This window comes from Macrosteles quadrilineatus, unplaced genomic scaffold (assembly GCF_028750875.1).
Source record: "Macrosteles quadrilineatus isolate MER2022 unplaced genomic scaffold, UCM_ALF_1.0 Scaffold_4__1_contigs__length_99947679, whole genome shotgun sequence".
NCBI classification, from domain to species: Eukaryota; Metazoa; Arthropoda; class Insecta; order Hemiptera; family Cicadellidae; genus Macrosteles; species Macrosteles quadrilineatus.
Window position 1 is genome coordinate 31,221,517 of NW_026542597.1, and position 27,271 is coordinate 31,248,787.

At 35.3% G+C, this 27,271-nt stretch overlaps 2 protein-coding genes across 2 annotated transcripts; one reads left to right on the forward strand and one right to left on the reverse strand.

The window, feature by feature from the left end:
* Positions 1-1,492: 1,492 nt before the first annotated feature.
* Positions 1,493-7,168, reverse strand: LOC128993340 (probable dolichyl pyrophosphate Man9GlcNAc2 alpha-1,3-glucosyltransferase). Its single transcript, XM_054417177.1, has 2 exons — positions 5,403-7,168; positions 1,493-2,853 (listed from the first exon to the last, which is right to left on the reverse strand). The coding sequence occupies exon 1, from the start codon at positions 7,020-7,022 to the stop codon at positions 5,508-5,510; it is 1,515 nt and encodes a 504-aa protein (XP_054273152.1). The 5' UTR covers positions 7,023-7,168; the 3' UTR covers positions 1,493-2,853; positions 5,403-5,507.
* A 5,300-nt stretch (positions 7,169-12,468) lies between these two features.
* LOC128993337 (venom protease-like) lies at positions 12,469-27,271 on the forward strand. Its single transcript, XM_054417173.1, has 8 exons — positions 12,469-12,600; positions 17,216-17,314; positions 18,605-18,738; positions 19,599-19,643; positions 21,137-21,246; positions 22,485-22,750; positions 24,544-24,707; positions 25,912-27,271. Exons 1-8 carry the CDS (start codon positions 12,516-12,518, stop codon positions 26,086-26,088), a joined length of 1,080 nt encoding a protein of 359 aa, XP_054273148.1. The 5' UTR covers positions 12,469-12,515; the 3' UTR covers positions 26,089-27,271.

Consider the following 27,271-nt stretch of genomic DNA (forward strand, 5'->3'; position numbering starts at 1 on the left):
TCTACGTTTTTGATGTTTTAATAAAATACCTTTTCCTTCAAATTAAAAAGATAATACCTTTTAACTGAGACAAGGCTACTGGCCTTGCGTAATGGTGGCTTAAGAGGGGGCTGGACATAGCTCAGTGGCTCCAGTCTGTGGGCGTCAATTTAACATAGAGTGCAACTCAAAATTCCCTGTTTTCAGGACTATGTGGGTTTCTAATTTTAAACACAGCATAGATGATATGAATGGGAATCAAGCTATTACCTAGGAAAGTTCCAATTCTGCTGCATAACCTTAATATCAGAAAAAGTTAGTATTTCATTTCCCATAAGGATTTTGTATTATTTTGTAGCCTACTTGATTATAAAACCACTGATTAGGTAACAAATTATAAATCAAACGCTGTATTAAAGAGCATCTTTTCCTTAATGATTGTACTTTGCCAAAAAGCAGTATTTCTATGTTTAACATTTTATTTCATGTGGTGTAATAAAGAGATGAACTGTTGAAATAAAAACAATCAGTAAATTTATTCTTCCATAATTTGACTTATTATAAAAACAAAAACTGACAATACAATAGATACGCAATTGTAACCAGATTGAGCGCGCGTAGTCGGTGAGTGCCTCAGTGCACGCTACTCTGCCTTGTTGGAACTTTCGCCAGCTTTATCGTGTTTCAGCCCAAAAGGTCCAAACCCTTGGGGTTAACAACCCTACGTTTTTTGTCCTTCCTGAACAACCGGTCCGACATTAGAACTGCCTTGCTGACGTTGATACCAGGAGCGACGGTAGCGCCACAGCTGTGAGTGAGTAACGAGAGAATTAAAAGGCGATTGTGAGTTTATGTTCGACCCCCTCTTAATAGCAGCAACCCTGAAGCAGGTAGAATAGGGGCATGTTCCTACCTCTGATGTGGTTGACATTTAGGGCCTTTAGCCTGTCAATGTAAAAATGGCCTCATGTGAAAGAATATCGTTCCCAGAGTGGCAAAACTTAGTTGAATATTTCACAGTTGGTTTTGACTTAATGATTTCTGGTTTCCTATGATGAAAATTTAAATTCTGCCAGATCATAGATACTTTCTTCCTTCTGGTACCAGAGTGGCCAAAACTTCTGTGCACGTGGACGGGTCGCTACTAGCCGAACTATAACATATGGGTACCGGCTATTGGCAGTGCTGGGGGTAGGGGTGAGTGAGTAGCAAGACACAAATGTTTTCACAAAAGTAGCCCAGCCAACCCCCTCGCCAAGACCCAACCAGATCTGGTCGCGCGCACAGAAACTTTGGCCGAACTGTACCAGAGTGGCTGAACGTGGCAGGATCCTAATTCTAATATTCGTGAATGGTGTGAAAAATTAAAATTTTGAATGGCCCTCTTGCGATGATGGTTATAACAAATTATGTATATACTCTCCCTATTCTCTCAGCATCCTACAGTATAGAAAAAATGATGATAAAACATTTAAAGGGTTGTTAAAGAAGGATGTGGTAAATGGAGACAAAATCACAAAAATACAAATTTATTAAATAACAACTAAAAAAGTATAACAATGTATAAGTCTTATTCATGACAAATTTATAATTCTCATACATGACAAATGCAAATAAGTAACTTGTCTTTAGATGTCTATACAGCGTTATTCATATTTTTTATATCTATTGTAGGCCTACAGCAGATAGTTAATTATTTGAATATTTGGCTCCCACAAAATATTAACCACATGTTAAATATATGGAAATTATAAAGTGAAGCACACTTGGCAACTTGCAGAGAAGCACGGGTTTAAACTTCCTCTCGAATCCGCTTGGAGAATTCGGAGTAGAAGTTTTTTGTGTGGCCGGCGCAGCATCTCGGGTTGCTAGGTGTGCACAGGGTCTGTTCAAAATTTGTGTATTTTGAATTTTCGGAACCTTCTTAGTGTTTTCAGAACTTCTCATGTTGATTCGGATCTTCTTGTCTCCTTAGGAGCGGGGACAGGTTCCTCTGGAGAGGCAGGAGGAAAAACTTTGCGATGCTGCGCCTCGCTTCCGCTTGACTTGCCAAGTGTGCTCCAACCTTTAAAATCTTGAGTCCAGGCTACTCACAGTTGATTAAGTTATTTTTTAATTGTAATTTAAATCGGTTTAATTTTTTTTTAATGGGTACTAAATATTATTTCTTTCAATAAAATGTTTTAAAAAAATATTTTGTCTTAGATATTGACCCCTACAGTAGCGGTTAAAATATAACTACATTACATAGTCTATCTATAGCTTTAATTTATTGTTACATTTCTTACTTAACTATCTATAAAGATTTCTTTTTAGTTTCTTCTGAAATATAATTTGATTTGAATGATCACTCACAATTTCACACTTGACGCTGAACTTTGCAATATAACTTAACCGACAGCAGTGTGATTGGTAGTAAAATGAATTTAGTCGTAAAAATATTGTAAAAATTAGTTTTTAGAATTATTTTTGAATCCTAACAACTAACTTTTTGAGAATACACACACATTATTTTCCCCGCAGAATTATACGGCAACTAACAGCACAGTACCCTTTGTTTTGTAATTACAGTGGAAGACTAATTAATTATTGCAAACCTGTATCTACCTAATTACCCGTTATCTAATTATGTATTTCACAGAACATATTTTTCAAGAGAAATAAATAATTTGGTTTGAATTCTCTATACAAAATTAATCCTGATGGGCTCCAACCTCCAGTACAACCTAGATACACTATTAACATCTGTAACTTACTTATTACAATACAATCCAATAATAATGTCTTCTCAAAGTGTTTTAATCCTTTGATTGTCATCTAGTAAATCTACACACGTGAAGCTCCACGTTGAGCTGAGAAGCAGGCCCAGGTTTGCTGCAACAAAAACAATATATAGTCAGGAAAAACATTTCCTAAGTGTTTTTTTTAATACTGTTAGCTACATTTACCTTTTAGCGAATTTCCCATATAGGGAATATAAGCTATTACCGTAGGTCTCATGCTAAGATTTGGACCCAGGACCGATGTACTTTTTAATTTTAATGTCCCCAGTGGCCAACCATATAATTTATATATGTGTGTGTGTCTGTTAGCACTATGAAGCAAAAATGATCTAATTTCAATGAAATTTGGTACAAACGTTTAAGTAAACCTATGTTTATCTGAACGAATTCGCAAACCAAGGGAACGTGTCTTTATGGGGTAAAAAATTGGTTTTTTTGTTTCTGACCCTCAAAATAAAAAAATTTTCTCTAGAAAATTTTGAAGAGCTTAAAATAACAAATAATTTAGTATATTAAAGTGTTTTTGTAAGGATATTGGTTACAGCAAATAGAAATCAAAAAAATTGTAGCCTAGATTTAAAATTCCCATGTTATTCTAACAACTTGGCGAATCTATTTATTTTTTACCAAGCTAAACTCAGTAAAACTGTTTCGCTCGCCAACATACAAGCATTGTTAGTCTCATGAACTGCTGCTTATGAGCATCAGATTCAGATCCTCTTGACTTAAACAATTCTACGTAACTAGAATTGATATATGCTGCAATTTGAGTTGACCACATAATAAACTGTGGATAGTAATTGCTAAGTTTCTTAGCTTACTTGTTTAACTAAAAAAACACGCCTTATTCTTTTCCCGTCACAGCAAACGTAGGTTAAACCTAATGTTATTGAAATAACATTTATGTTGTTATTGTTATTCAACATCTCTTGCTAGATATTATCTTTTATATTTATATTCACTATTGTTGTTATTTCATATTTCTTGTTGGTTGTTAATTTTTATTTTTTCTGTTATTCACTGTCTCAAAGTTCCTATTGTCAATTGTACAATTATAGTTTTGTTATCGCTAGGCTGACTAAATTCCTTTGCCCTTGTTATCGTTACCATTGACTACGTTTTATTTTCACAGCGAATGTTAAGTTTTTCCTAATTTTTAAATTGTCTTTCCTTGTTATACATTGCGACTCTCCTGTTTCTTGTAGAACTGTATTTATTTTCCAATTTTAAGAATTGATCTGATTATTTATTACTGTTTGCTTGTAAGACTGACCATAAATTTATGTATCGTATTGCAAAAATAGTGTTTACCATTGAAAATAAATTAAATGAAATAGATTGAATTGATAATCAAATCAGGCAAATTGAAATTAACTTAGTCTGCAGGTTTGCTGGAGCGGGGGTATTTTCTAATCAAAGACACACAGCAAACAAATAATTAACTTCAACTAAAAAAAACTTGAAATTCATTACATTTTATTTCTGGGGGATTTATTTCTGGATAAGCTTCCAGGTCACTTATTTTAGAATCAAGGTAGTCCAGTGACGACCGTATTGCCGGATTAGTGTTTGTATGGTTTGACACAATCGTGGCTCGGAGATCATGATTCTATTCCAAGCAATTTATTTCAATCACTCATTCAATTCAATCTTAAGTTGACGCTCAAAGTATTAGTTTACTTCTTTTCCCTCATTCGTTGAACCATGGTTGAACCTCATTGATCCAAACTTGTAACTTAATGTAAAGCAACAAAATAATACTGTAATGTGAATCTTTTCAATTCTAAGAACTCAATTGAAAAGGCTAGTTTAACTGTTGTAGGTAAAATAGTTTACACATAAAAACTAGAAAGCCGCTTTTACCTCTAAAGATAATTTTGAGTTTAACTTGCAGGTAGGCTATTTATTTTATATATTATTCTTTTGCTTTTATTTCTTTTGACTATTGATACAACTAGACATTCCATCCCCATGTTAAAGTTGTCGCCAGTTTTTTTTGGTCAAAATCGTCTTTATTTGATGTGAGCCACTAACAGATTGTGCTGATCTAAATTACTAATTTCTGTTGAATAGGCCTAAACAAATTTGTTTGCCAAGGCAAACAAATGGGATGACTTATTGTGAGCTATTTGTACTTTCTCTTGCCAAATCCCCTCCAAGTAGGGCGGTGAGGTTGTTGAACGGAGCGCGCGCATAACCTGTCACCGCCTGTGGCAGCTAGAGACGGCGACGAATACAACTCAATCCTCGCCGACATGGCTGCCTTCTGGGAGACAGAACTCAAAGGCCGTTAATTGTAATCATGTCAAATTTGGACAGTGAGTCAATTAATGTGTGTTCTTTCCATTTATGATAACCCAACCTAACATAACCGCTGCAGCGCACTGTATAGGCCTATGGGTGGCCTCCAGATAATGCCAAGGTACCAGAGAAAGAGAATGCACAGTGGAAAAGAAACTGAATAAATTACCTTAGATTAGTGTAAACAGAAGTGCCAAATTTCAACTTGTTCACCTGCCGGTTTTTAACACCAAATTCATATAGGCCTACCATATTCATAAATTTTTTTCTCCGGATGCAAAATTTCTTTATGGGTAATATGATTTATGCTTTTAAAAGTAAACACAAAGCCTAACTTACCTAGGTTTTGTTTAATCCTTCATAGGCTACTTGTAAATAAACAGGCCTAATCTTTGGTTCTTTGGCTTCTTTTTTTCTAAATCTTCTAGAGTTGGAATTCAATGTCTACTCCCACTTCCCTTTTATTTCATGAATTGTCCACTGTTTCACATTAAAATATACAAAAAATGCTAAGAAATGTATACAAGAATAAGCAGATATAAGCAGGGGGAAAATGTCAGGATAACGCTTGGGAGCGCTGATGAGAGAAATGCTAACTGTCAAAACCAAGCAACCACACATTGATGCAAGATACAAATACTGTTGAACAGAAGAGTGAACTATATATTTTACTACGCTACCAGGGCTTTTGACATTTACGGCTGACTTGTGAAGTTTGACAAAAGAAGAACAATTAAATAATAAAATGAAGAAAGTAGTAAGAGCAATATAAGGACCCAATAACTGGTCCTTTACCAGCAATGGCAACATACTAAAAACAGAGATGTTCAGAAACCAAATGCATGTTTTAGGATCAGAGGGAAGGATGAGCAAAACAGGTATAGCAACTAGAAGAATTGACTTTTCATGAACTTGATACGAGAATAGGAAAAATGCTAGTGAGGAATTCACTAGACTGTAGATGAATTTTAGAGGCGAAGAGTTCCAAAAAACATTGAATGAGGTTGGTGCAACTGCAACAAGAGTACAAACTCCACAAATTTTGGCCATTGATACGTTGGACACAACAGATTTTAATTTATAAATAACGTTGATCATGCACCAAAAATTAGCAACCTTGTCTTCAAATACCCCCCGTGCTATAGGGAAAAGACGAACCAACAGCTGTGTTGCTTGATCAATGCTCGTCAAAAATGGAAGACAGATTATAGTCACAGTAAATATGACAACAATTGCGAGCAAAAGTAGTTTCTTCCCAGCACTGAGTATTCCTTTTTGCTTAAACAGCAAAAACAGTTGACCTAGAAGATAGAAAAAGAACGGCAAGGCATGGTACAGTTCCATTTGTTTGTACAGGAAAGCACAACAAAATAAGGTGGAAGCTAGTAATTGTTTTTCTTCAATGATCGCTGTGACAGCAAATACAAAGAGTCCAAGCGAAACACAATTGTATTGAAAATGTCCATGATCTATGAGTATTAGTCCAGGATAAGTTAATGCTAATAAACAAGAGAATTTCATCGTTTCATTAGGACTCATACCGAACTCTTTTCCATAAGTAGTGTATAACCTTTTACTCAGTTTGAAAAACAAAACAATGGCTGGAACGAATGTAATCAAATCTGACACAAGCACTGTTAGTCTCATGAACTGCTTATGAGCATCAGATTCAAATCCTCTTGACTTAAACAATTCCACATAACTAGAATTGATATATGCTGCAATTTGACCACATAATAAACTGTGGTAGGCCGTTAGTGGCGGATAGTCTAGACCCCAATACATTAGATCGTTGTCGGTGGAGTTTATGTACCATTCTTTTACCGGCAAATTTAAGGTAATTTCCATCCAATGTCTTTGTGCTTCATAGTCACCAAACATTGGGGGTTTGTTTTTACCAGAATATGAATGAAGAGAAACACATAACCTCAAAAGAACCCCCAACAAAATAACAAGCATCTTCACAAAAATTTAAACTACAGTTCACTTCACATAAATTCACAGCACTGAGTGACTTTGAAAAGATAAAATTTACCCTGCATGGTCGTTTAATAGATACCGTAGAACACAGTGCATAAATGCTATGTCGACGCTGTGTTGTTTTGTTGACGTAAACAGACAAAATGTCAAGAAATAGAGAAGAAGACAAAATGTTTTGCCATCAGCAGACGATGCGGCAAACATACTCCGATTTGGTCTAGCCTTTTTTTGCTCATGTAGCTCCATAATCAGTGTTGCCTCTTTATATTAATAACTCTGGAGATGGGAGATGTTTATGTGAAATTCATATATCTATGAAAGACCCCCCCCCTATTGAAGGAAATACCCCCGCCGCAGCAAACCTGCAGAGTAAGTGAATTTCCATTTGCTTAATTGGATTTACACTAAAATGTCTCCTTAAAAATATCACATTTATTCCCTATTTTTACACAATTAGTTTAACGACAACTTAGGTTTGCTGCAACAGGGAGGGTAAAAAGTATTTTTATTGTTAAATGTTAATACTGTAGTTTAGTAAGAAATTAATGTATTCTCCAAATTTGATCAAAATTTGTTCATAAACAAGCAAACTACAACAGTTGACTCTCCATTAGAATAACATGGGGATTTTAAATTTAAAATCTTTTGGAATTTTCTCCTAACCATTAGGCACATAGTAAAGCTTCAATACACTAAATTATTTGTTTTTTTAAGCTCTACAAAATGGTTTGGAAATAAATTGTGACATTTTGTGTTTTTAGGGTCAAAAATGGGAAAAACCTATTTTTACCCCATAAAACCTCCTTCCCATAGTCCACATACTGGTTCGCGAACTCATTCGAATAAATGTAGGTTTACACGTTTGTACTGAATTTCATCAAAATCGGATCATTTTTGCTCGAGTTATCGTGCTAACGGACACACACACATATATATAAAGGACAATCAGACATTGAACAACTTAGTACCCAAGTGAAAAATATTTATTAAGATATTTACTGACTAGTCTCAGCACTAAGGCCATTTTCAAAATGGCCATTTGAAAATGGCCTTAGAGCTAAAACTAGCCAGTAAATATCTTAATGAATATTTTTTACTTGGGTACTAATTTTTTCAATGTCTGTGAATTTCCTTTATAGCCCTATTATTCTATTTTTCATATAAGTGGATGGTGTTTTTGGCCTCTATGGACCTGAAAACAAAAAGTAAATCGGTCCCGGGTCCAGGTCTTACCATGAGTACTATGGTAATAGCTTATTCCGTATATGGGAAATTCGCTAAAAAGGGATTTTCCTTCGACCATGTGAAAGACCATTATCGCGAATACTTAGTTTTAGGATGAAGAATTATTTTCTTTTTATGTTTTGGTGGTTCAAACAAATTAAGTTCAGGTATGAAATATTCTAGCCTGGCACAGGACAAGTCCTCAAAGTGTTAAATCAAATTATTTTGGAATAGAAAAATAATCTCAAACTAAATAAACTAGGTCAACCAGAATCAGTCTGGTCAAATGACAACGTAGACTCTATCTCTAATAGTCACTCTACTGCGTAGATCACAAGTTAAAAAAAAATTACCTAGAAAATTCCACAGCTGAAACTCTGTGCTCTGAACCTGAAATACTGAACAAAAACCGTACATCCGTACAAAAAAACAACGCATAGCATAAGCATAGTTAAACCATGGATGAAGTATCTTAATCTATATGGCTAAACCATAGATTAGTTCATCTTTGGGCCTATGGCTAAACTCTTGAACCACAGAAAAGAAAGGGAGAAAGAGCACGAAGACAACTGCTGAAGTGAAGTGGAGTGGATGTGGATTGGATTGTGGAAGAAAGAAAGAAGATGATACCAAGAGGGAAGAAGGGAAAGGGAAGGACCACCCACGCCCACAGGAGGCAGGAACTATTGTCTATATAACACTTCTATATCTACAGGATAAAATTAATTTTGTTGTTAAAGAGTTGCCATGTTTGAAAAGCTTTATTAAACTTTCCTTGACAAGCCTGTCACAATTGTAAACATGTCCAGCTTTTCACAACAATAAATAATTCATGATTGTGGCATTCTCACCTCTGACAAGGTTGTCACAATCAAACATGACAAGCATGTGACAACCTCAACTTTTGTCAAATAGGAAGCTTGTCACATGATTGTCACATGCTTTCAGTAACAAGCTTGTGTCAAGCTTGTCACTTGTCAGCAACAAGCTTGACAATTGCTTGTCGCAACCTTAATTTGCTATCTGGGAGTGACAGCCTTAGGCCCTACGCTTATTTCACTTACATGGAATGTCTATTTGCAATATCCAAATTCCATGGTTCACATAAAGGGAATGCCTACTTTCAGTATCCAAAGTACGTCTGGTTCTCGTCAATGCGATGTCTAATTTCAGTATCTTTAAAGTCATTGAATGGTATATTTGGTCCAAATAAATGGAATGGCTACTTGGAGTACCTATAAAGTCAATGGTACATTTGCCTAATGCCGGCGACTATAATAAGTTATATATTTTGTAGGTAGTAAATTATGCTCAAGCTCAATTAACGATATTAATCCGATTGTTCTACTGGTCTACTCATTTGTAGGCCTACTATATATTTGTAATGTGCTGTTTTGGATGATTCGCTGACTAATGTTACTACTCTTTTGTTTACCTGTTTATTGTTATTCTGCAAACAATGTAAACATGTCTCTCCCTTTCGTCTGATTTGTACCTTTTCAGATAAACCTTCCCTCAAGTATTCGTGGCCTTCCCGTAGTTAATTACTATGACTGTGCTAAATTTCACGTGGATCGCTACAACCAATCAGCCGTTCAGGTGGAGAATGTGGAAAACAAAAGCAGCTAGGTGTGTAGTTAAGAGCTTTGTTCAACTAGACATAGACAAAACTTACGGCAATTTAAATCAACCCGCGACTAATTATTGAGTCCTTGCCACTCACACATCGGCCACTCACTACTGTAGTTGCCTACGGCTAGTGCAAGGCCACGGCTATTGGCGGCCTAGGATGACCGAGGATTTTATATTTATAGCAAATTGCTAGCTGTTCTAATTTAATTAAAAAAATAGTCCAGCAGCCGACAAAAAAAAATCTAATTTGTTTTAGTATAATACAGTAATTTGGTATGACCAACAGCTGCGTTAAAATTCTCCATTTCTGAAAATATTGAATAATGATTATTTTTTTATAGGGATTTGTAATGTGTCCAAACTCAAACTATGTACGCGCATAAGTCCTTTAAGTTAAGAAGATGCAAGATGTTTTAATTATAAAAAAGCAAACTTTGCTTCAGTTTTCAATCAATGAATCAGGCAGGGTATGTTAGATGTATCTGTGTTTATAGGCCTAACGGTTACTTCTCGAGCGCTGTGTTAATTCAAACTATTAAAAACAATTAATTTGATTTTGTTGTCATAATTTAAACAAAATCCTTGATTCTTTGGAGCTAGCGATATGAGGAAAAAATAATTATACCCATACAAATTATTTGGTTGATAACTAGCAAGGAAAACGTACGTATGAAATGCAAGAGGAAACCCAAGCGACGATGTGATGATAACCTATTTAATGACCAGAACGATATCAAGCGTGATGAGATTCTGAGAATTGTCCATTTAAAACATCGTACAGTTAAAATAATATCACACATTCTGATCTCTGTTTGAGTTGTTTCCGCATACATTAAAAAATTGCTTTTAACTTGTTGATAACATTTAGAAAACGCGTCTAAATTGTCAGTAACACTTCGTGTTACTAACACAAATCCCGTGTTTTAACAACAATTTCTTTACCCACTACCAAATCGGGCAAACCATTTCATGTTACCAAAGAGTCGGTATCATTCTTGGATCGGCCACAATGTTAATGACATTTTTGTTGTTAACAAATGTTACTACACATTTTAGATGCTATTATTATCCAAAACGCAATGTCACTGCTAACTTACCCATAAACTGGTATTGCTCTCCGATAGTTCCGAGTTCATATCCTTTCTTTCTCCTGTTTGGAAATTTTCTGGTGACCCAACATTTAAATAAAATATTTGAAGTTAAAACTAGCCATTGGTAGGAAATTCTCAAGCTCCCGTCACACCTTAACTCTCTCGACAAAGGATGCCATCTTTTAAATATTGCAACATGTCACTTCCACTATACCTAGTTCTTGCCTAGAGAAGGTTAACCAAGAATATTCTTGGTTTCCTCTGCTTCGCAAAAATCAAACAGTCAGTCGCAACAAGAAACACATCCTGCTCACTTGACATTGTCGGGGGAACTGACGTGAAGCGTGGTTGTGGAAGTTGCTAAATGTTAATAACAAACGTTACAAGTCAAAACAAAATGTTAGAAACATATTAATTAATAACTTTGTTAATAGACTAACATAAAAAGTTCATAAACGTTTGTTTGTGTCAACTCCGGTGTAAACGCGGCTTTATACGACTCTCCACCCTACCATCAATATCGAACTAACATACCTGACTGTTGCTGGATAACCGAATCATCTGTTTGGCAATCCCTACAGCATATTCTACGTTTAAATTGCGTCGTTATTAAATTGTTCAACAATTTAAATACATATAAACATATAACCTTCCCTAAAATGCGAAACACTAAGTGTAGGCACGCGTAAAAAATATTTTCAGTTCATCTAACGATTAGTTTCAAACTAACACACAACTTGTTAAATGGGTAACTCTGTAGTTTACTAACGAAGTTTTTTCAACAATTAACGATTTTCGTGACTTTATTTCGTAATATTACTTCGTTCAACATTTATTTATTTTTTTATTTTACCACTGTACCAATGAGCATATTGACCAATGTAGGCATACTATGGATAACCAGGATATAGGCTAACTATAGATAAAACATACTCGATTTCCCATCCTTATGGAACAGCTGAAGCCAATTTTATTGTTAGTTCTGTCCGGTGTACTGTAGTAGATGTCGTGTTTTGTTTGCAATTTTAGGGTTAGTTTATCATGATTTGTGCCTCACTGTTTGGTTATATAGCTAGTGGACAAGTTATTGTCTATGATTAGATAGTTTTATTTGGCTAAACGAGGTTTTAAATTACTGAAATAGCAAGAAACTAATTGTAAACAAAACACGACTCTACAGTAGTACCATATATAAAACATACGGTTAGTCTATGGTAGTACACCGGACAGAACTAACAGTAAAATTGGCTTCAGCTGTTCCACAAGGATGGGAAATCTACTAATGATGATCCTAGCAACGCCCCCAAGACGTCAGCGTCAGTGCGAATGTACTGTAATTTTGATTTGTAAAAAAACGAAATCAAGAGATTTGCAAACTGGTTGTGTGGTCAACGACGTCCAAACTGGTCTTGCGTTGTGCGACGTCATTGCAGGAAAAGACGCGTTTGCTGAGTTCAGCTGCGCGCTGTAGAGCTTCACACAACATTATCACCAGTCCCTCACAGTGTCTCCCGCCGAAATCACTATGTGTTCCCGCGCTTCTGTCGCCTTTACGTGTGTTGTCGCTTTAGTAGTCGGCGCTCCACAGAAGAGTATTTTCAATGAAGGGGGTAAGTGATGTTTGTTTTCAAGTAGGCCTACTAATAAAAAAAATATTATTGCCTTTAAAAGAACACAGGTGACAATTCCCTCAGTTTATATATTGATAAATCTTTTTACAAGTAGATGTAATATTTAATAGTCATAAATAAAAATAAAAAAAATGATTTTGTTCTGAAGGAATATCGTTTGAGACTTGTAGGTTTGGGGTAGCGGATTTCTACCCCCGGATATTTACCCCCATGAAAAAACGCCTACGTCATTTTGATGTCACGAGGGGCGGGGCCTATACACGTTCGAGAAACAGCCCGCGACTGGAAATCTACCCCCAGACATCTACCCCAGGACATCTACCCCCGGACATCTACCCCCGGACATCTACCCCCGGAAATCTACCCCCAGTGGTCAGCTCTTCCGCGTATCGGCCAATATTCATTGTTGTAATTGATTTTATAAATTGCTTTACCTTCTTATACCCAGTAGTAAACATGTGATATGTCGATGTCTGTTTTAACATTATCCATATTTTATAATTCAATAAGTTGTAACAGTCCTTTTCAACCCGACCTGTTTCACTGATTTTTACAATTGATGTGTCTTTTATAAGCTTAAGATCTAGCGCAGCACAAGCTGGTAATTAAAAGGATATTTCGATTAGGGCTTCAAAAGGTTGACTTCTAAGCCTTTGATTTATTCCTAGAAGGTGCTTCCAATGGTTGACCAACTTTTACACTATACAGTAACAGTTTAAAAGTGAAATGTGAGTAGTACTCAACAGATTAATTTTTAAAACAGGTTGTGAAAACATGAATAGATCGTCTGAAACTGTAAATAGTAGGTGAAAAAGTTATGAAAATAATATAATATTGCGCATTTTTCACATGGTCAAGTGTTACATCGTACTGAACCATTGTTTTACACACATTTCTTAAATAAAAATGTGAATAAACTGTGGTGAACTTCCGGTTTATTCGATGTAGGCCTAGTAGTAATAATTGTTTAGTAAACCAAAACTCAGTTGTAAACTCTTAAATTGAGAAAGAGGATCAATAAAAGTCAGGTGTATAATGGTAAATTTTTCATATCACCTAGTAGTAAAAAAAATAGTTTCGAAGATTTTAAATGCGTACTAAGAGAGGATTTTAAAGTATCTTCTATTAAAGACCTAAAATAAGACAATTATTAAAATTCAAAATAATGGCCACATTCAATTTTTTAAGCATAGCCTAATATCTTTTAATATATATCAACGGTACGCCTAATTGCAGCACATTCGCATATTCAAAGAATGTATAAAGTCTTATTGGAAAATCCTGCCTTAAAACAAAACTTGTCAACTTATGTCCATAAATAAGTGTTCAAAAGATTCATTCATAAGAATACCATATAGGAAGTGAATAAGCAGGTTTCCTGCCAGTAAAATGTTAAAATGAGGCATTTTAAGGTAGTATACAGAACAGAATTAGGTGAAACCCGTCGACATTGACGGTTACTTTCAAGGCTTATGCTAATTCATATAACTGCGATAAATAGATTGAAGTAATAAAAATTTGGAGCCTTTAGCTCTTTAGCTATTTTGATTATTAATAAGTGTTAAAGCAATAATGACTATTGCGTTAGTTATAAAATATGGTTGATAATTCAATGAACAAAATATTTCCCATACCGTACGTCATAATAGTTATTATTATTAACTGGTTTCTCTTCTTTTGGAAGAACCTTAAAATAGTATTAAAATCGTATTGGTCAATCTTTTGTGATAAATACTTCCGATCCGCGCTCATGCATGCGCCGTTAGCTGTTACTGTATGTGAAAGTTGGTCAACCATTTAAATCACTGCCTGGAAATGAATCAAATGCTTAAGGGTCACACTTTAGAAGCCCTTTATTAACATATAGTTTTAAATGCCGTTTTGCGTTGAGCTGGATCTTAAGATTTAAAATTACACCTCAATCATAAATATCAGTGAAGTAGTTCGGGTGAAAAAGGGCTTGTTACAGCTTATTTTATTAGGAAGATAAAGATTGTTAAACAAAGCAATGACATATCACATGCTTAATACTAGATATTAGAGGGTAATGATTAACCGAAGAGCCATTGATTTACATAAAGCAATTGATAAAATCAATTACAACAATGAATATTGGCTGATACGCGGCAGAGCTGACCACTGGGGGTAGATTTCCGGGGGTAGATGTCCGGGGGTAGATGTCCGGGGGTAGATGTCTGGGGGTAGATGTCCGGGGGTAGATGTCCGGGGGTAGATGTCTGGGGGTAGATGTCCGGGGGTAGATTTCCAGTCGCGGGCTGTTTCTCGACCGTGTATAAGCTCCGCCCCTCGTGACGTCAAAATGACGTAGGCGTTTTTTCATGGGGGTAAATATCCGGGGGTAGAAATCCGGCGACCCGTAGGTTTATACAGAATGTCCCGTAAGTAATTACAAAGTAGGAATAGGTTTATTGGGTCAAAAACAACGAAAATCAAGAACAATTATTTTCAAAAATACCCCTGTGAGATATCTAACATTTTGTTTTTATGTTTTAAATTCATTTCTCAAGATCCATTCAAGATTTTCTTTATGAAAGTTGGTATACAATAATTGTATCAAGTCATAATGTATTTACAAAAGAACAATGTTTTCATTTTTAATAAAAATGGCGGCCATTTCAATTTTTATTTCTCAAATCAATTGAAATCGGCTGATTTTATGAAAAGATTCCAGAAACACTTTTATTTAGCATTTAAAATTCCTTTGAAATGTTATCAGTCAAAAAGATCGAATTACGAATAGCTGAGAAATAACAAATTTTAGTTGTACAGGCCAGGCAAAAATAGGCCTATGCCTTTTCAGGGTTCACTTTATTTATTTGGCAGCAAAAATCGTGATTTATAAGCTATTTGCTATTCATTCAATCTTCTCAAATAGGATTCGTTTTACCAATTGACTGTTATCAAGCTAAAGTGGTACAGTTGAACCATACCAAAATTGAACCAAAATTGTCTCTTCTGCATCTTGACCCCCTTGCAAGGCACAGTATAGCGGCTAGTATCTAATACATTTTTGCCCAATAAAATTAATTTGTGTTACAGGAAACTTTTGCATTTAAAATTTATCAGTTAGTTATTTAATTCTTAAAAGGAAAACAGATAGATATTTCAAAATGAGGAAACTATTGATGATTTTGGCGGTAATATGGGTTCAATGGCTATAAATAAAATGTAGATAACATTATACAATCAGCATTGCTAACTGTGCATAATATTATTATTTTTGAACCTCACATTGTTTGAGGTAAAAAAAAACATACCAAAATTGCTAATATGACCAATGACTTTGTTGCCAATTTCAAAACCAAAGATGTGTGAAAAGAATGTCTGGTTTCCAATAACATAACTTAAAGTCTAAGACTTTTAAAAATATCAACAAACTTCAAACCAATTTTTTACTTAAAGGCTTGACAAAAATTATATCCATATTATAATAATTGAATTTGAATAGTGCAAAAATAGACTTTTCATGCTAATCCCTGTAGTATCTTTTGATGTATGTTTGTTTGTATGCGGTGACATGACTTTTGTGGAATGATTTCTCTTGTTTCTCATCATTTTCTCTTAATTAGAATCAATTATACTATCTCAGCTCCACACTTTGGCTTAACTCCAGATGACAAGCAATAGTGTTACATGATGTTGCCATGTTTTAAACAGTTTTCCAGTTAGGATTGTGGATCCCCTAACTAAATAGCTCTGATCAGTATTAGTTGTCCTTAATGTGGGTCTTTAATTAATTATTAATTTTATATCGTGTAGACAACTTATATTATGATCTGCAGTCTTTGGTGTATTTATAAAATATACTAACAGACAGAAGAAGAGTGGTTTCAACTAACTTCTCAGTGGGTATAAAATAAGAAAAAAAGAAATAAAACTGACTAAAGCCAGGTTTTCCTAGACGCGGAAGCGGAGAGCGGACTCCACTTGTCTTAGGTAATTTAATGTTACAGTTTTCCTAGAAGCGGAGCGTAACACCATGTTAACCTCTTTTCCGCTCTCCGCGTTCCTCACTCCGCTCTCCGCTTCCGCGCCTAGGAAAACCCAGCTTAATATGCTTACAATTTATTTATATATATTACTGTTGTACAAATTTTGTTTTTTGTGTTCCTTTGGAATTTTTTTTAAGTAAGCCATCTGTTTTAAGTCGTTTGGTGACTTTTAAGACATTTCAATGTCTAGAACTCTGCCTAAAAAACTCTGTTACCGTATGTTTTTATGACAAAATATTTTTTTTTAACTTTATTTAATTTACAATCTGTTCAAGTTGAACAATAAGCAAATGATATAAATAATAATACAACATTAACCTGAAGAACATGAGCTAGTGATTGATGACAAAATATAAAATAATATGTTAAAATATTAATTTCCAGATTCCAATGGGGGGGAGGATTTATACCCCTCCCCCACCCCTTAGAACCACCAATGGTTCAATGAGCTATTACATTTTAATAACGTGAGATTTAATAACTCCAGTAAAAAAAGTTCTTGGTTGGAAAAAAGAGCATGATCAACAGTTTGGTATTGATTACAATTCATTTTTATATCCTCACTTGAATTTCTAAAACAGGTTTAATCTATTTCCCGGGCCAAGAAATACCACACACACTGACTACAACAGTAAGACCAAGACTGGCCGCGATACAAGGGGAAAGAAAGAGTATTCAAAGTAAGTTACCAAACAGAGTATACATAGTCTCTAGGTTATTTTGTTATTGAAATTTTAATCAAATAAACGGCAGGGGCACAAGAAGTTTTAGGTCTGTTTTCAGTGGCGGATCTAGAACAGTCACAAGGGGAGGGGGGGCAAACCGGGGGGTCTGGGGGATTCGGGGTACCCCCCCCCCCAAACATTTGTTTAAACTAAGTCTCCAAAATGGCAGTTTTATACAATTTCTTTGTCCAAAGTTAGTGTAACAAATTATTTTACGCAATGTGTATGCACTACTGTATTACATGCAGTAAAAAAATATATATATGTATGCCCGAGGGGGGGTGGTCGCCCCCTTCGCCCCCCCTCTGGATCCGCCACTGTCTGTTGTGTGTGCAAAGAAGAGGAAAATTTCTCCACAAGGTAGGTGGAGAGGGACGCAATCATCTCTTGGACCGATAAAACACCCTAACAGTAAAATATTTGTATATTACTTTTATAATATTTCAATAATGTACCCTATAGTCAAAAAATTTTTTTCATTATTACATTGTACCATATTGACTATGCTTGTACTCTGTACTGTACATAAAGTCTGTAAAATAATATCAAAGTTGAATAACTCATTTAGTTAGAAGCACCCTACTTCCTTTACTCAATGTAAAAAAAAAAATCTATACATTTTAACAGTAAGTATCAGTATAAAGTATTACCATTGAATGCTGGGTACTGAATGCTGAGTGTATACGTATGACAGTTGTACACAATTCTTCATTTAAATAAAACATGGTTGGATGAGCCTCTGACTGAGCTTCTGTCAAAATTATTTTAGTCCAGTAGACACTAGACAGGCATGTAAACACTGCATTAGTTTAGTCCAGTAGACACTAGACAGGCATGTAAACACTGCGTAGAGCTTCTGTCAAAATTATTTTAGTCCAGTAGACACTAGACAGGCATGTAAACACTGCATTAGTTTAGTCCAGTAGACACTAGACAGGCATGTAAACACTGCGTAGAGCTTCTGTCAAAATTATTTTAGTTCAGTAGACACTAGACAGGCATGTAAACACTGCATTAGTTTAGTCCAGTAGACACTAGACAGGCATGTAAACACTGCGTAGAGCTTCTGTCAAAATTATTTTAGTCCAGTAGACACTAGACAGGCATGTAAACACTGCATTAGTTTAGTCCAGTAGACACTAGACAGGCATGTAAACACTGCGTAGAGCTTCTGTCAAAATTATTTTAGTCCAGTAGACACTAGACAGGCATGTAAACACTGTATTAGTTTATATGTTGTGGCAGTGTGTAGGAAGTATGAGACACAGTGTGTACGACTGACAAGAACCTCAATAGATAGTTACGATGATGACTACGACCAGGCAGAACCACTGATCATCAACGGCACGGCGGCCGATACAAGTCTATTGCCTGGCTTGGTGAGTAAACTCATCATACAGCTTTAAAAAAGAAGTTAATTTAATTATATCTGCATTTCCTGCATCTTATGTATATATAGGCTGTTGGTGTAGAAAGAAAGCTGTATGTTGGAATATTACCATAGATAAAAGTAACTGGGGACCGAGCCATGGCTCGATAGTTTATTTCCATTGAACCCCTATATCGAATCGAGTAATCTTCAGTGTGATCTTTGCTCAAAAGTTACAACTGATTTTTTCCCCTTTTGTAGACTACTGTATTTTGCAATTTGCCAGTGTACTGCGGATAGCGTTATAAACACATGTTACAAATCGTTTGTTTACTTTTTCCTTATTGTTGTTTTGTTCAACCACATGGTTACTTGGCAACCCATAAGACCAATGTAAAAAAAAATGACTTTCAATTTCATTTTTACGTAAAATTAGAGTTTTAACTGCATTAAACATGTTTTTAGGCCAGAAATAAATTATTTACAACATTTGAAAAGATCGTCGAAGCCGTTTGTTAGATCTTTGTGCTGCAAGCATAAGTCCATATATACAACTCATATAAGAAATATAATAATATAGGATAGGATAAAACTAACAACATTATTAAATAAGTTAATAACATACATAATTTCTTAAATACAAAAAATAGCTCTTCACATAATATCAAATCTATCTATGGATTTGGGTCATTATAAAATATACTTAACCTCAGCTATCCTTAATATAAAGTGAAATAAATCAATTTATAATGAGAACAAAAGGAGGGACAGAAAAGTTTCTTCAGACAGCAACTATTAATACAACAATCTATGTTAATATACTGCATATAACTTACTGTATGATTTTAATGTGCTTTGTTTTTTTTTTAGATTCTCAATGGCACTGACGCTAAACCCACTGAATTTCCTCACATGGTAAGCCCTTATGTTTAATATTGACGATTTTATTTTATTAATTGAAACAGTTCTAATGGATCAAATAATGACTTTTGGACTCCCTTACATTGGTGCAGTATCAGATTGTATTTTAATCATATACTAGCTGTGTACCCGTTCTACGCACGGGGATCTTATAATATTCAGTTGAAACCTTCTTATATAACGAACAGCAGTTGGTTTGCATATTTTAAGATATGCTGGCCAAACTATTATACATAGCTTCATTTTATGTTGTTTTTTGTTGTTCCGGATCGGTATGACAATCAATAAAAGGTTAAATTACCTCTGTGTCTGCCGGTCGATCCTATAACGGTAGGCTTACTTTTATTTTTACTATCTGATCTCGTTTGCATGGCTCAATCACGTCCTGGTTGAAGTTCGTTCGCTACGCTCACTCACCTGTATGTTGGAGCTCGTTCGCTGCGCTCACTTTCCTTCAGGTTAGCTCGTTCGCTACGCTCACTTGCCTTCAGGTTAGCTCGTTCGCTACGCTCACTCGCCTCCAGGTTGCAAATTAGCTGTTGTCATAAATGTAAAAGAAATAATAGTGCTAGTGCTGCACCCTGTTGGTAATCCTTGTAACTTTAATGCTATTGAACATCACAGAACAGAACCAACTTGTTTAATTGAAACAGCTGTTAAGATTCAATAATTTCATTTCTCATAAGGTTAACATGGGCTTCCAGAAATTCCACGTCAAAAATCGACAAAAACTTGATTTTCAAGGGTTTACTGTTAAATATCTAACTGTCTCATATTCGATGAAATACGTCTAAAACCATCTCATATATGTATAGTATTTGGAAAATAAGTTTCAGGCGGGACAGTGCTATAGTTATTGAGGAGTAGTTGTAATAAAGTGCGTATTTTAGCGTTACCAAGAGAATGACAGATAGACAGACAGACAGACAGACAGACAGACAGACAGAAATTGAGATAAGGTTTGATTCGGTTTCTCTGACCTATGAAATGTAAAAATAACCAAAAAGTTCATTATTCTAAGCAATGTACAGACAAAACTCTAATTTTATTTATATAGATTTCCATTTTTGTTTATATAAATTCAATATACTTTTGTTTTAATTTTCTTTGAAAAATATAACTGTTTGTCTGTCAAACTCTTGAAATAGTTCTGATGAATAGGTACAGAGTATTTGAAAAGTGATAAGTGCAGGCTATACCATTTAACACATAAAGTCAGAGCCAGAATACATTATTTGAAAGTTTCGACAATAATTGTACCGTACGAACTAAATTTAAGGTTTTGAGTATATAATAAAGACAAATGAATGAACGCCCAGTAAATATTTTTGGTTTGCAGCAATGTTCAGACTAAAATAACAGGAGTTTTTCTGAATGATACTGCAAAACATCATTTATACTAAAAAGACTTTTTGGAAGAGTTCCTTGTAGTCCAAATGTTTTACAAGGCTAATGCACTCTTTTTAACTTACTCTATGGTTTTTTAGGCTCTGATCGGGTTTGACAGCTTCCTCGGAGTCCAGTGGAGATGCGGAGGAAGTCTCATCAGTGAACAGTTTGTTCTGAGCGCCGCTCACTGCAACGATCGTGCCGGAGGGTATTGGCAGTTCTGTCCACTTGTAGAATATTTCTGATTTAGGCATTAAAGCTGCGGTCACATGAGGCCATCAGTAGGCAGGCAGGTTAGACAGACCCATGGTGGAAGTAAAGTACTTCCACCATGGGTTAGACCAGCCTTAGTTATTGTTATTCATTTTACCAAAGGCAAACTGTGTTTACACAATGCCATAGAGCAGGTAGGCCTCTAACAATGTATTTCAAGTTGCAAGTTCCCTGAGGCAAGTAACCTGCTTGCCAACTGGCCTTCATTCTGTAAACACTAGGGGTGAGCTTGACCCATGATTTTGCAAACATGTAAAAAGTCTCTTCCATTGAGGCAAGGATTGTTGAGTGATTTGGTTAACTAAATCTATTTTTATTATTTCTTGCATCTAATGAACAAAACAAAATCCAAATACTGAAACTGAAATACTTTTGAAACCAGATTTTTATAGTCTACACCTAGAAAGGCTATGCAAAATGGCTGATTTGATGTGCAACTTACTAAAAATTCATCTAGCCTACCAAAACTTTGCCTGATTTGTCTATTTGGGCCTCTCCTACAGACAGGCAAACTCCTACTTACGCACCAGACTTGACTGAGAAAAAATTAAAAACCTCAATTTTGGTGATTTCTCCTTGGCCAATGCAGAATGGCAGACTGGGATTGCTTCACTTTCTAATGGAACAACAATGGTCAACCTGAAGCCCTAGCCCAAGTGAAATAGTTCTTGACATAGCCACAAGGTTGCAGGACATGTAATATTAGTTCTAAGCCGTTTTTGTTGAGTTATACCCGCATACATTTTTGTAAGCTCAAAGCGTTAACAGTATCAATAATGCAGCTTTGAGTTCACATTGGAGGCCAATTTTTGGTATATAGTAGTGTTAAACAAAATCAAAATGCATTAAATGATTTATTTCAAAAGAAAACAAGTCACAAGTCAGCAATAAAGTCACTATAACCTGTGCTGAGACTTGTGAATACCTTTATGGATCACTAAAAGAGAACATAAAAATAAAAATTACATTAATTCATTAAAAAGACAATACATTGAACTCAACCAACTATGGTTACAGCATACACATGTCCACAGAAGTATTTACTATCAAAAGATACAGTACCGGTAACGTTTTGAAAGATATATTTTTGAAACAAACAATATATAGACACTGCAAACTGTAGACTCTGTGGTAATAAACAGACACTAATAAAAATATTATTCTGTTTTACAGGCCGAAGTACGTTCGTCTTGGTGATTACAACATGATGTCTAATGACGACGAAAATTTGGGCTATTCCAAACCACAGGAGTTCAAGATCATCCAAGTAATAACGCACCCGGAGTACGATCAAGATAGGGGCTACAATGATATCACTCTGTATAAACTAGACAGACCAGTTGTCTTCGACAGATTCATTAAACCGATCTGTCTCCATACTGAGTACAAAATACCAACAAGTAACGGCATCTTATCAGGATGGGGCGGTATTGAGTATGGTGAGTGTACGGGTGTAAGTTGATTACAAGCCAGTTAATAGCTAGTCTTAACTATCTGATATTCGATTTTCCAACCTTTTGTGTCATCTGACCCCTCCAGTGGGCAATAAAAACCAATTAAGAAATTGTTAACTGTTTTGGCGTGTCATGATGTACATTGTAGTGGGTTGGTCTTTTTGTCACCTCTGTCTGAACTCAGACAACCTTAAATGCTAAGGACTTAACCTGTACTTTTTTTTAGGAGTTGACAAAATATGTGGTCCGTGTAGCGCTCTAGCACTACGGACCACATATTTTGTCAACTCCTCATACCTGCCTGCAGTCTTCTCTAGCTACTCCTTACGTCTTAGTCACAATGCAAACTGAGACCTATGCCTGTGTGAGAATTGGTTTTACCTTTCATTTCACAGTTAAGTAAAGAAGTACTTTGTTGGTTGTTTATTATGGTATTTAATGCTTCAAAACAGAAACACTTTTGCTGGTGGTTTCAATGGAATACAAAATTTAAAGCCTTGATCAGTTTGTAAACAGTTTGTACTTTAATAGTTTAATGATTTTGAATAATATGTTTACAATAGTTTTTATTGTTGTCCACGTTAGCCAACCTTACTAAGGTATAATTTTACTGTGGATGGCTTCAGAAAAATAAATCAAATTATTCAATGTCATAGCCATTAAGTAGCCACACACATTTCATTCAAACTAAATCTGTACTATATACTGGCTAACATTAATGATTCCATATGTGGCAATAATTTACTTTTACTCTTAACTTTTCGCAGTTGTTTGATGAATGCTAGTTCCCCCATGCAGTGTTGGTACTATGAGGACAAATTTTAGCAGCTGTAATATCACATCTGTGACTATAGTAGCAAGGCCCCACTAGAAAAACAGGCCATGCTGCAGCTCCACACTATGTCACAGTGGTGGATAGTTGTACTAAAATCTTACCGTTAAAATCTGACAAACAGCCAGCTTATTTACCTAAAACATATGGAACATGGCAGTGAATCTATCAACGAATCTATCATCCACTATAGTATGACGTCATGGATCCTGTAGCATGGCCTGTTTTTCTCGAGTGGGGTCTTGCTAGTAGAAGCTTACTCTTCTAAATAAATGTCAATTTTTGTAAACAATAAAAACATGTGTGAAATATCAATCATAATAAAAGATTGTCTGTAAGGGAATTTTGTCATTTTTAGTCAGGTGATTTTTGTCTGTGAGAAAGTTGTAAAACTGTCAATGTTAGGATGTTAGTTTGATTAATTTGGCAGTTAGGAGTTCTTTTTTTACTGACTCGGGCCCATTTCATAATAAACTACAAACTAATATATAAATTAGCTGAACACCCAATGCAAATATAATGGAAACTACAAGTTGTAACTTGTAGTTTATTATTAGGTGGTGATTATTTCTCACTGTGTGGAATTTTGTTGTGTATTTCAGAAGATGGTTTAAAGCAAAAATATTTCTTTTTTATTAAAAGTTAAATCAATTGATTATTCCCATTGTCAGTGGGAGGTAAATACACGTATCCTCAGAAATCTTCTCCAAAGGCCCTACCACCCAAAAAAGGTGCCTTCAATTTCTACGCTATTGCCAGTCTATTCCTTTGGTCTCTAGTAAGTCTTTGTTCTCCTAAGAACTACAGATTCCCATAATATTTTATCTGTACTATGGTAATATCCTCCTTCCGATAATATGTCTCAAGACCAATTTGACTTTTTCACTCTAAAACTTGTTTAACAATGCTGATGACATCCTAAATTATTACTCTTGTCTCTCTGTAGGAGGACCAATGACTGACATCCTCCAAAAAGGCAATGTTTCATTTATACCTGAACAAGAGTGCAACAATGCCATAGGCCCAATTATGAAGCAAAGAGATGCAGAACTGAAAGATAAAATGATGCTGTGTGCGGCCAACTTTGTCAATGGAACAGACACCTGTCAGGTAGGATTGAAGATTTATTAAGCAATTGGCAGACTTTCATATTGAACAGACAAGCTGAAACATGTAAGCATAAGCATAAAATACAGTCCAATGATAATTGATCACTAAACAGGACAATTAATTCATTGCTGGACATCATAATTGATGCCCAGCAATTAACAACATTTAATAATGTTATGCTACACCCACCATTTCCTTCAATCCAAGAAAAGATGTTGGTATGTGAGATAATGTATAGTTTTTAATTCCGTAAAACCTTGTACTTTAAACATTAAGACTAAATTTTTGTCAAAGAAGCCAAAGCCAGTCAGCTAAAAGGATTATGACTCAGAGTTAGACATAAGCCAGTCAGCTAAAAAGATTATGACTCAGAGTTAGACATAAGCCAGTCAGCAAAAAAGATTATGACTCAGAGTTAGACATAAGCCAGTCAGCTAAAAGGATTATGACTCAGAGTCAGACATAAGCCAGTCAGCTAAAAGGATTATGACTCAGAGTTAATATTTAATGTAATTTCTATATCATAAGACTTATTTAGATGAATTGTTAAACAACTCCTCTAAAAAAATACTCTGATTTAGTCCCATTTATTAATTTTGTCAGAGTCCTTCTTGGTGACATTAAGGCACTGGTAATGTATAACAGATCGACCAGTCTATGGCGATTTTGAAGTACACATTACAGGATTTAAAATCAATGTTTAATCAAGTCAGCCATAATTTTTTGTGTAAAAGGATAAAAAATCACATAAAGAATAAAAAAAAGGTTAAAAGTAATGAGACCATAGCGACAGTATTAACTTGTCAAACAAAACTAGCGTTTTGCTTGGTTGATAAAATGGGCTTGTCTAAATATGTACATTTTAGTTATGTTTTCCCCAGACCCAGATGTAATAAGCTGTCGTTAACCACCACACACCACCAATACTGTGTAGTTTGAGGATCAAGGAGTCAGTACGCTCTCACTTTTTTCCTTTGCACCTTTTTTAGATTGATCCTCCAAAATCGATGTGTACCTAGTGTATCTGTTTTCTACAGTACCGTACTAGGTAGATTAAAAGAAGAACATTATTCTGTTCTGTCCGCAATGCAATGAAAAACATGAGTAAGGAAACTACTCTATAAACAATGGTTTTACTGCTCAGTTTCACATTTCATTGTTTACGCTGATATTTGCTGGCTTACATGTCTGTGGCTGATTGCAGGGCGACTCTGGGGGTCCGCTGCAGTACCTGCGGCCTGACTCCTGTATGTACAGTCAGGTGGGGATAACGTCCTTTGGAGTCAAATGTGGCAACTTCTACGGGCAACCCAAGTATCCAGCCATCTATACCAGGGTGTCCTCTTACATACAATGGATCGAGACCAACGTCTGGCCATAGGAACTGACGATCTACTATTTGTTGAAAGTATTTGTCTACAAGGGATCTAGTTAAAAGTCTTGCTCGATTGTTCCTGAGACTAACGCCTGGCTTTAGGAACTGCCAGATCCACATAAGTTGTTAAAAATATTAATATGTAACTTATTCGTCAGATTTCTGGAATCTCGTTCCAGCTCAGTCTCATTATTGCGACTTAGAAAAGCCTGAATTAAAGAAATATTGAATTTTGTTTTGAGATTTGCGGAGTATGTCAGCCATTTTAATTCCAATTGAAACCAGGGGCTGCTCCAGGTAGGGGGAGGAGGGGGGCTAGGGGACAAGACACTTGGCCCTAGGCTATTATTGGGACTGGTATACAGAGTCCAGATTACCCTAGACACACATACAACACAGAAAAACTTAATATGAGGCTAATCTGTACTCTGTCTACCAGGTAAGCTAGCTGATCCATATCCTGTACATAACAATCCATATTTACAATTAAGTTATTGCACACTAATGACCTCCCTAGTAATTTAGATTGCAGATGGCACATCTGTGCTAGTAAATCGGAAATATTTGAATGAATGTGATAATCATATTAATAAAGCAACTGGACTGTCTCTGCCAATTATTGTGTTTTGATTCTAACTATTTGAGTATAAATTAAAGTAAAACTGAAATTATAATATTTACTTTGAGACAAATTGAACAATATAACAGGGCTAAGTCAGTAAATAAGCTTCTTGGTGTTACTCTTGACCAAAAATTAATACAGTATGGGAGGAACATACCAACAACTTCTAAAATGGTTAGTTTTTTATTGATTGAGAGAACTTAAGACGTGTAAGTCAAGAGCTAATGAAAACCATTCGGATTTGTTATTGTTCGCTAATATGTTATGGGAGTGCTGGGGCAGAAAGAGTTATTTTGTGGCAATACGATTTTTTTGTTTGTTTTCGAGTTTAGGGATAGCGCTAGGAGTCATTTTCTACGCATAATATATTATGACTGTTCCATGCATTTTTATTTTTCAGAATTCAATTCATGTTTAGGAAAATTATTAGAGACTTCAGTTGTTTCAGGGACATTCATATAAACATTTGAGACTGATGGCTGTATATAATTGTATATGTGTAATATAGTTAGATAAAAAAAACATGTACCTAATTTAATATTAAAAATGATCTATGTATTCTTATAA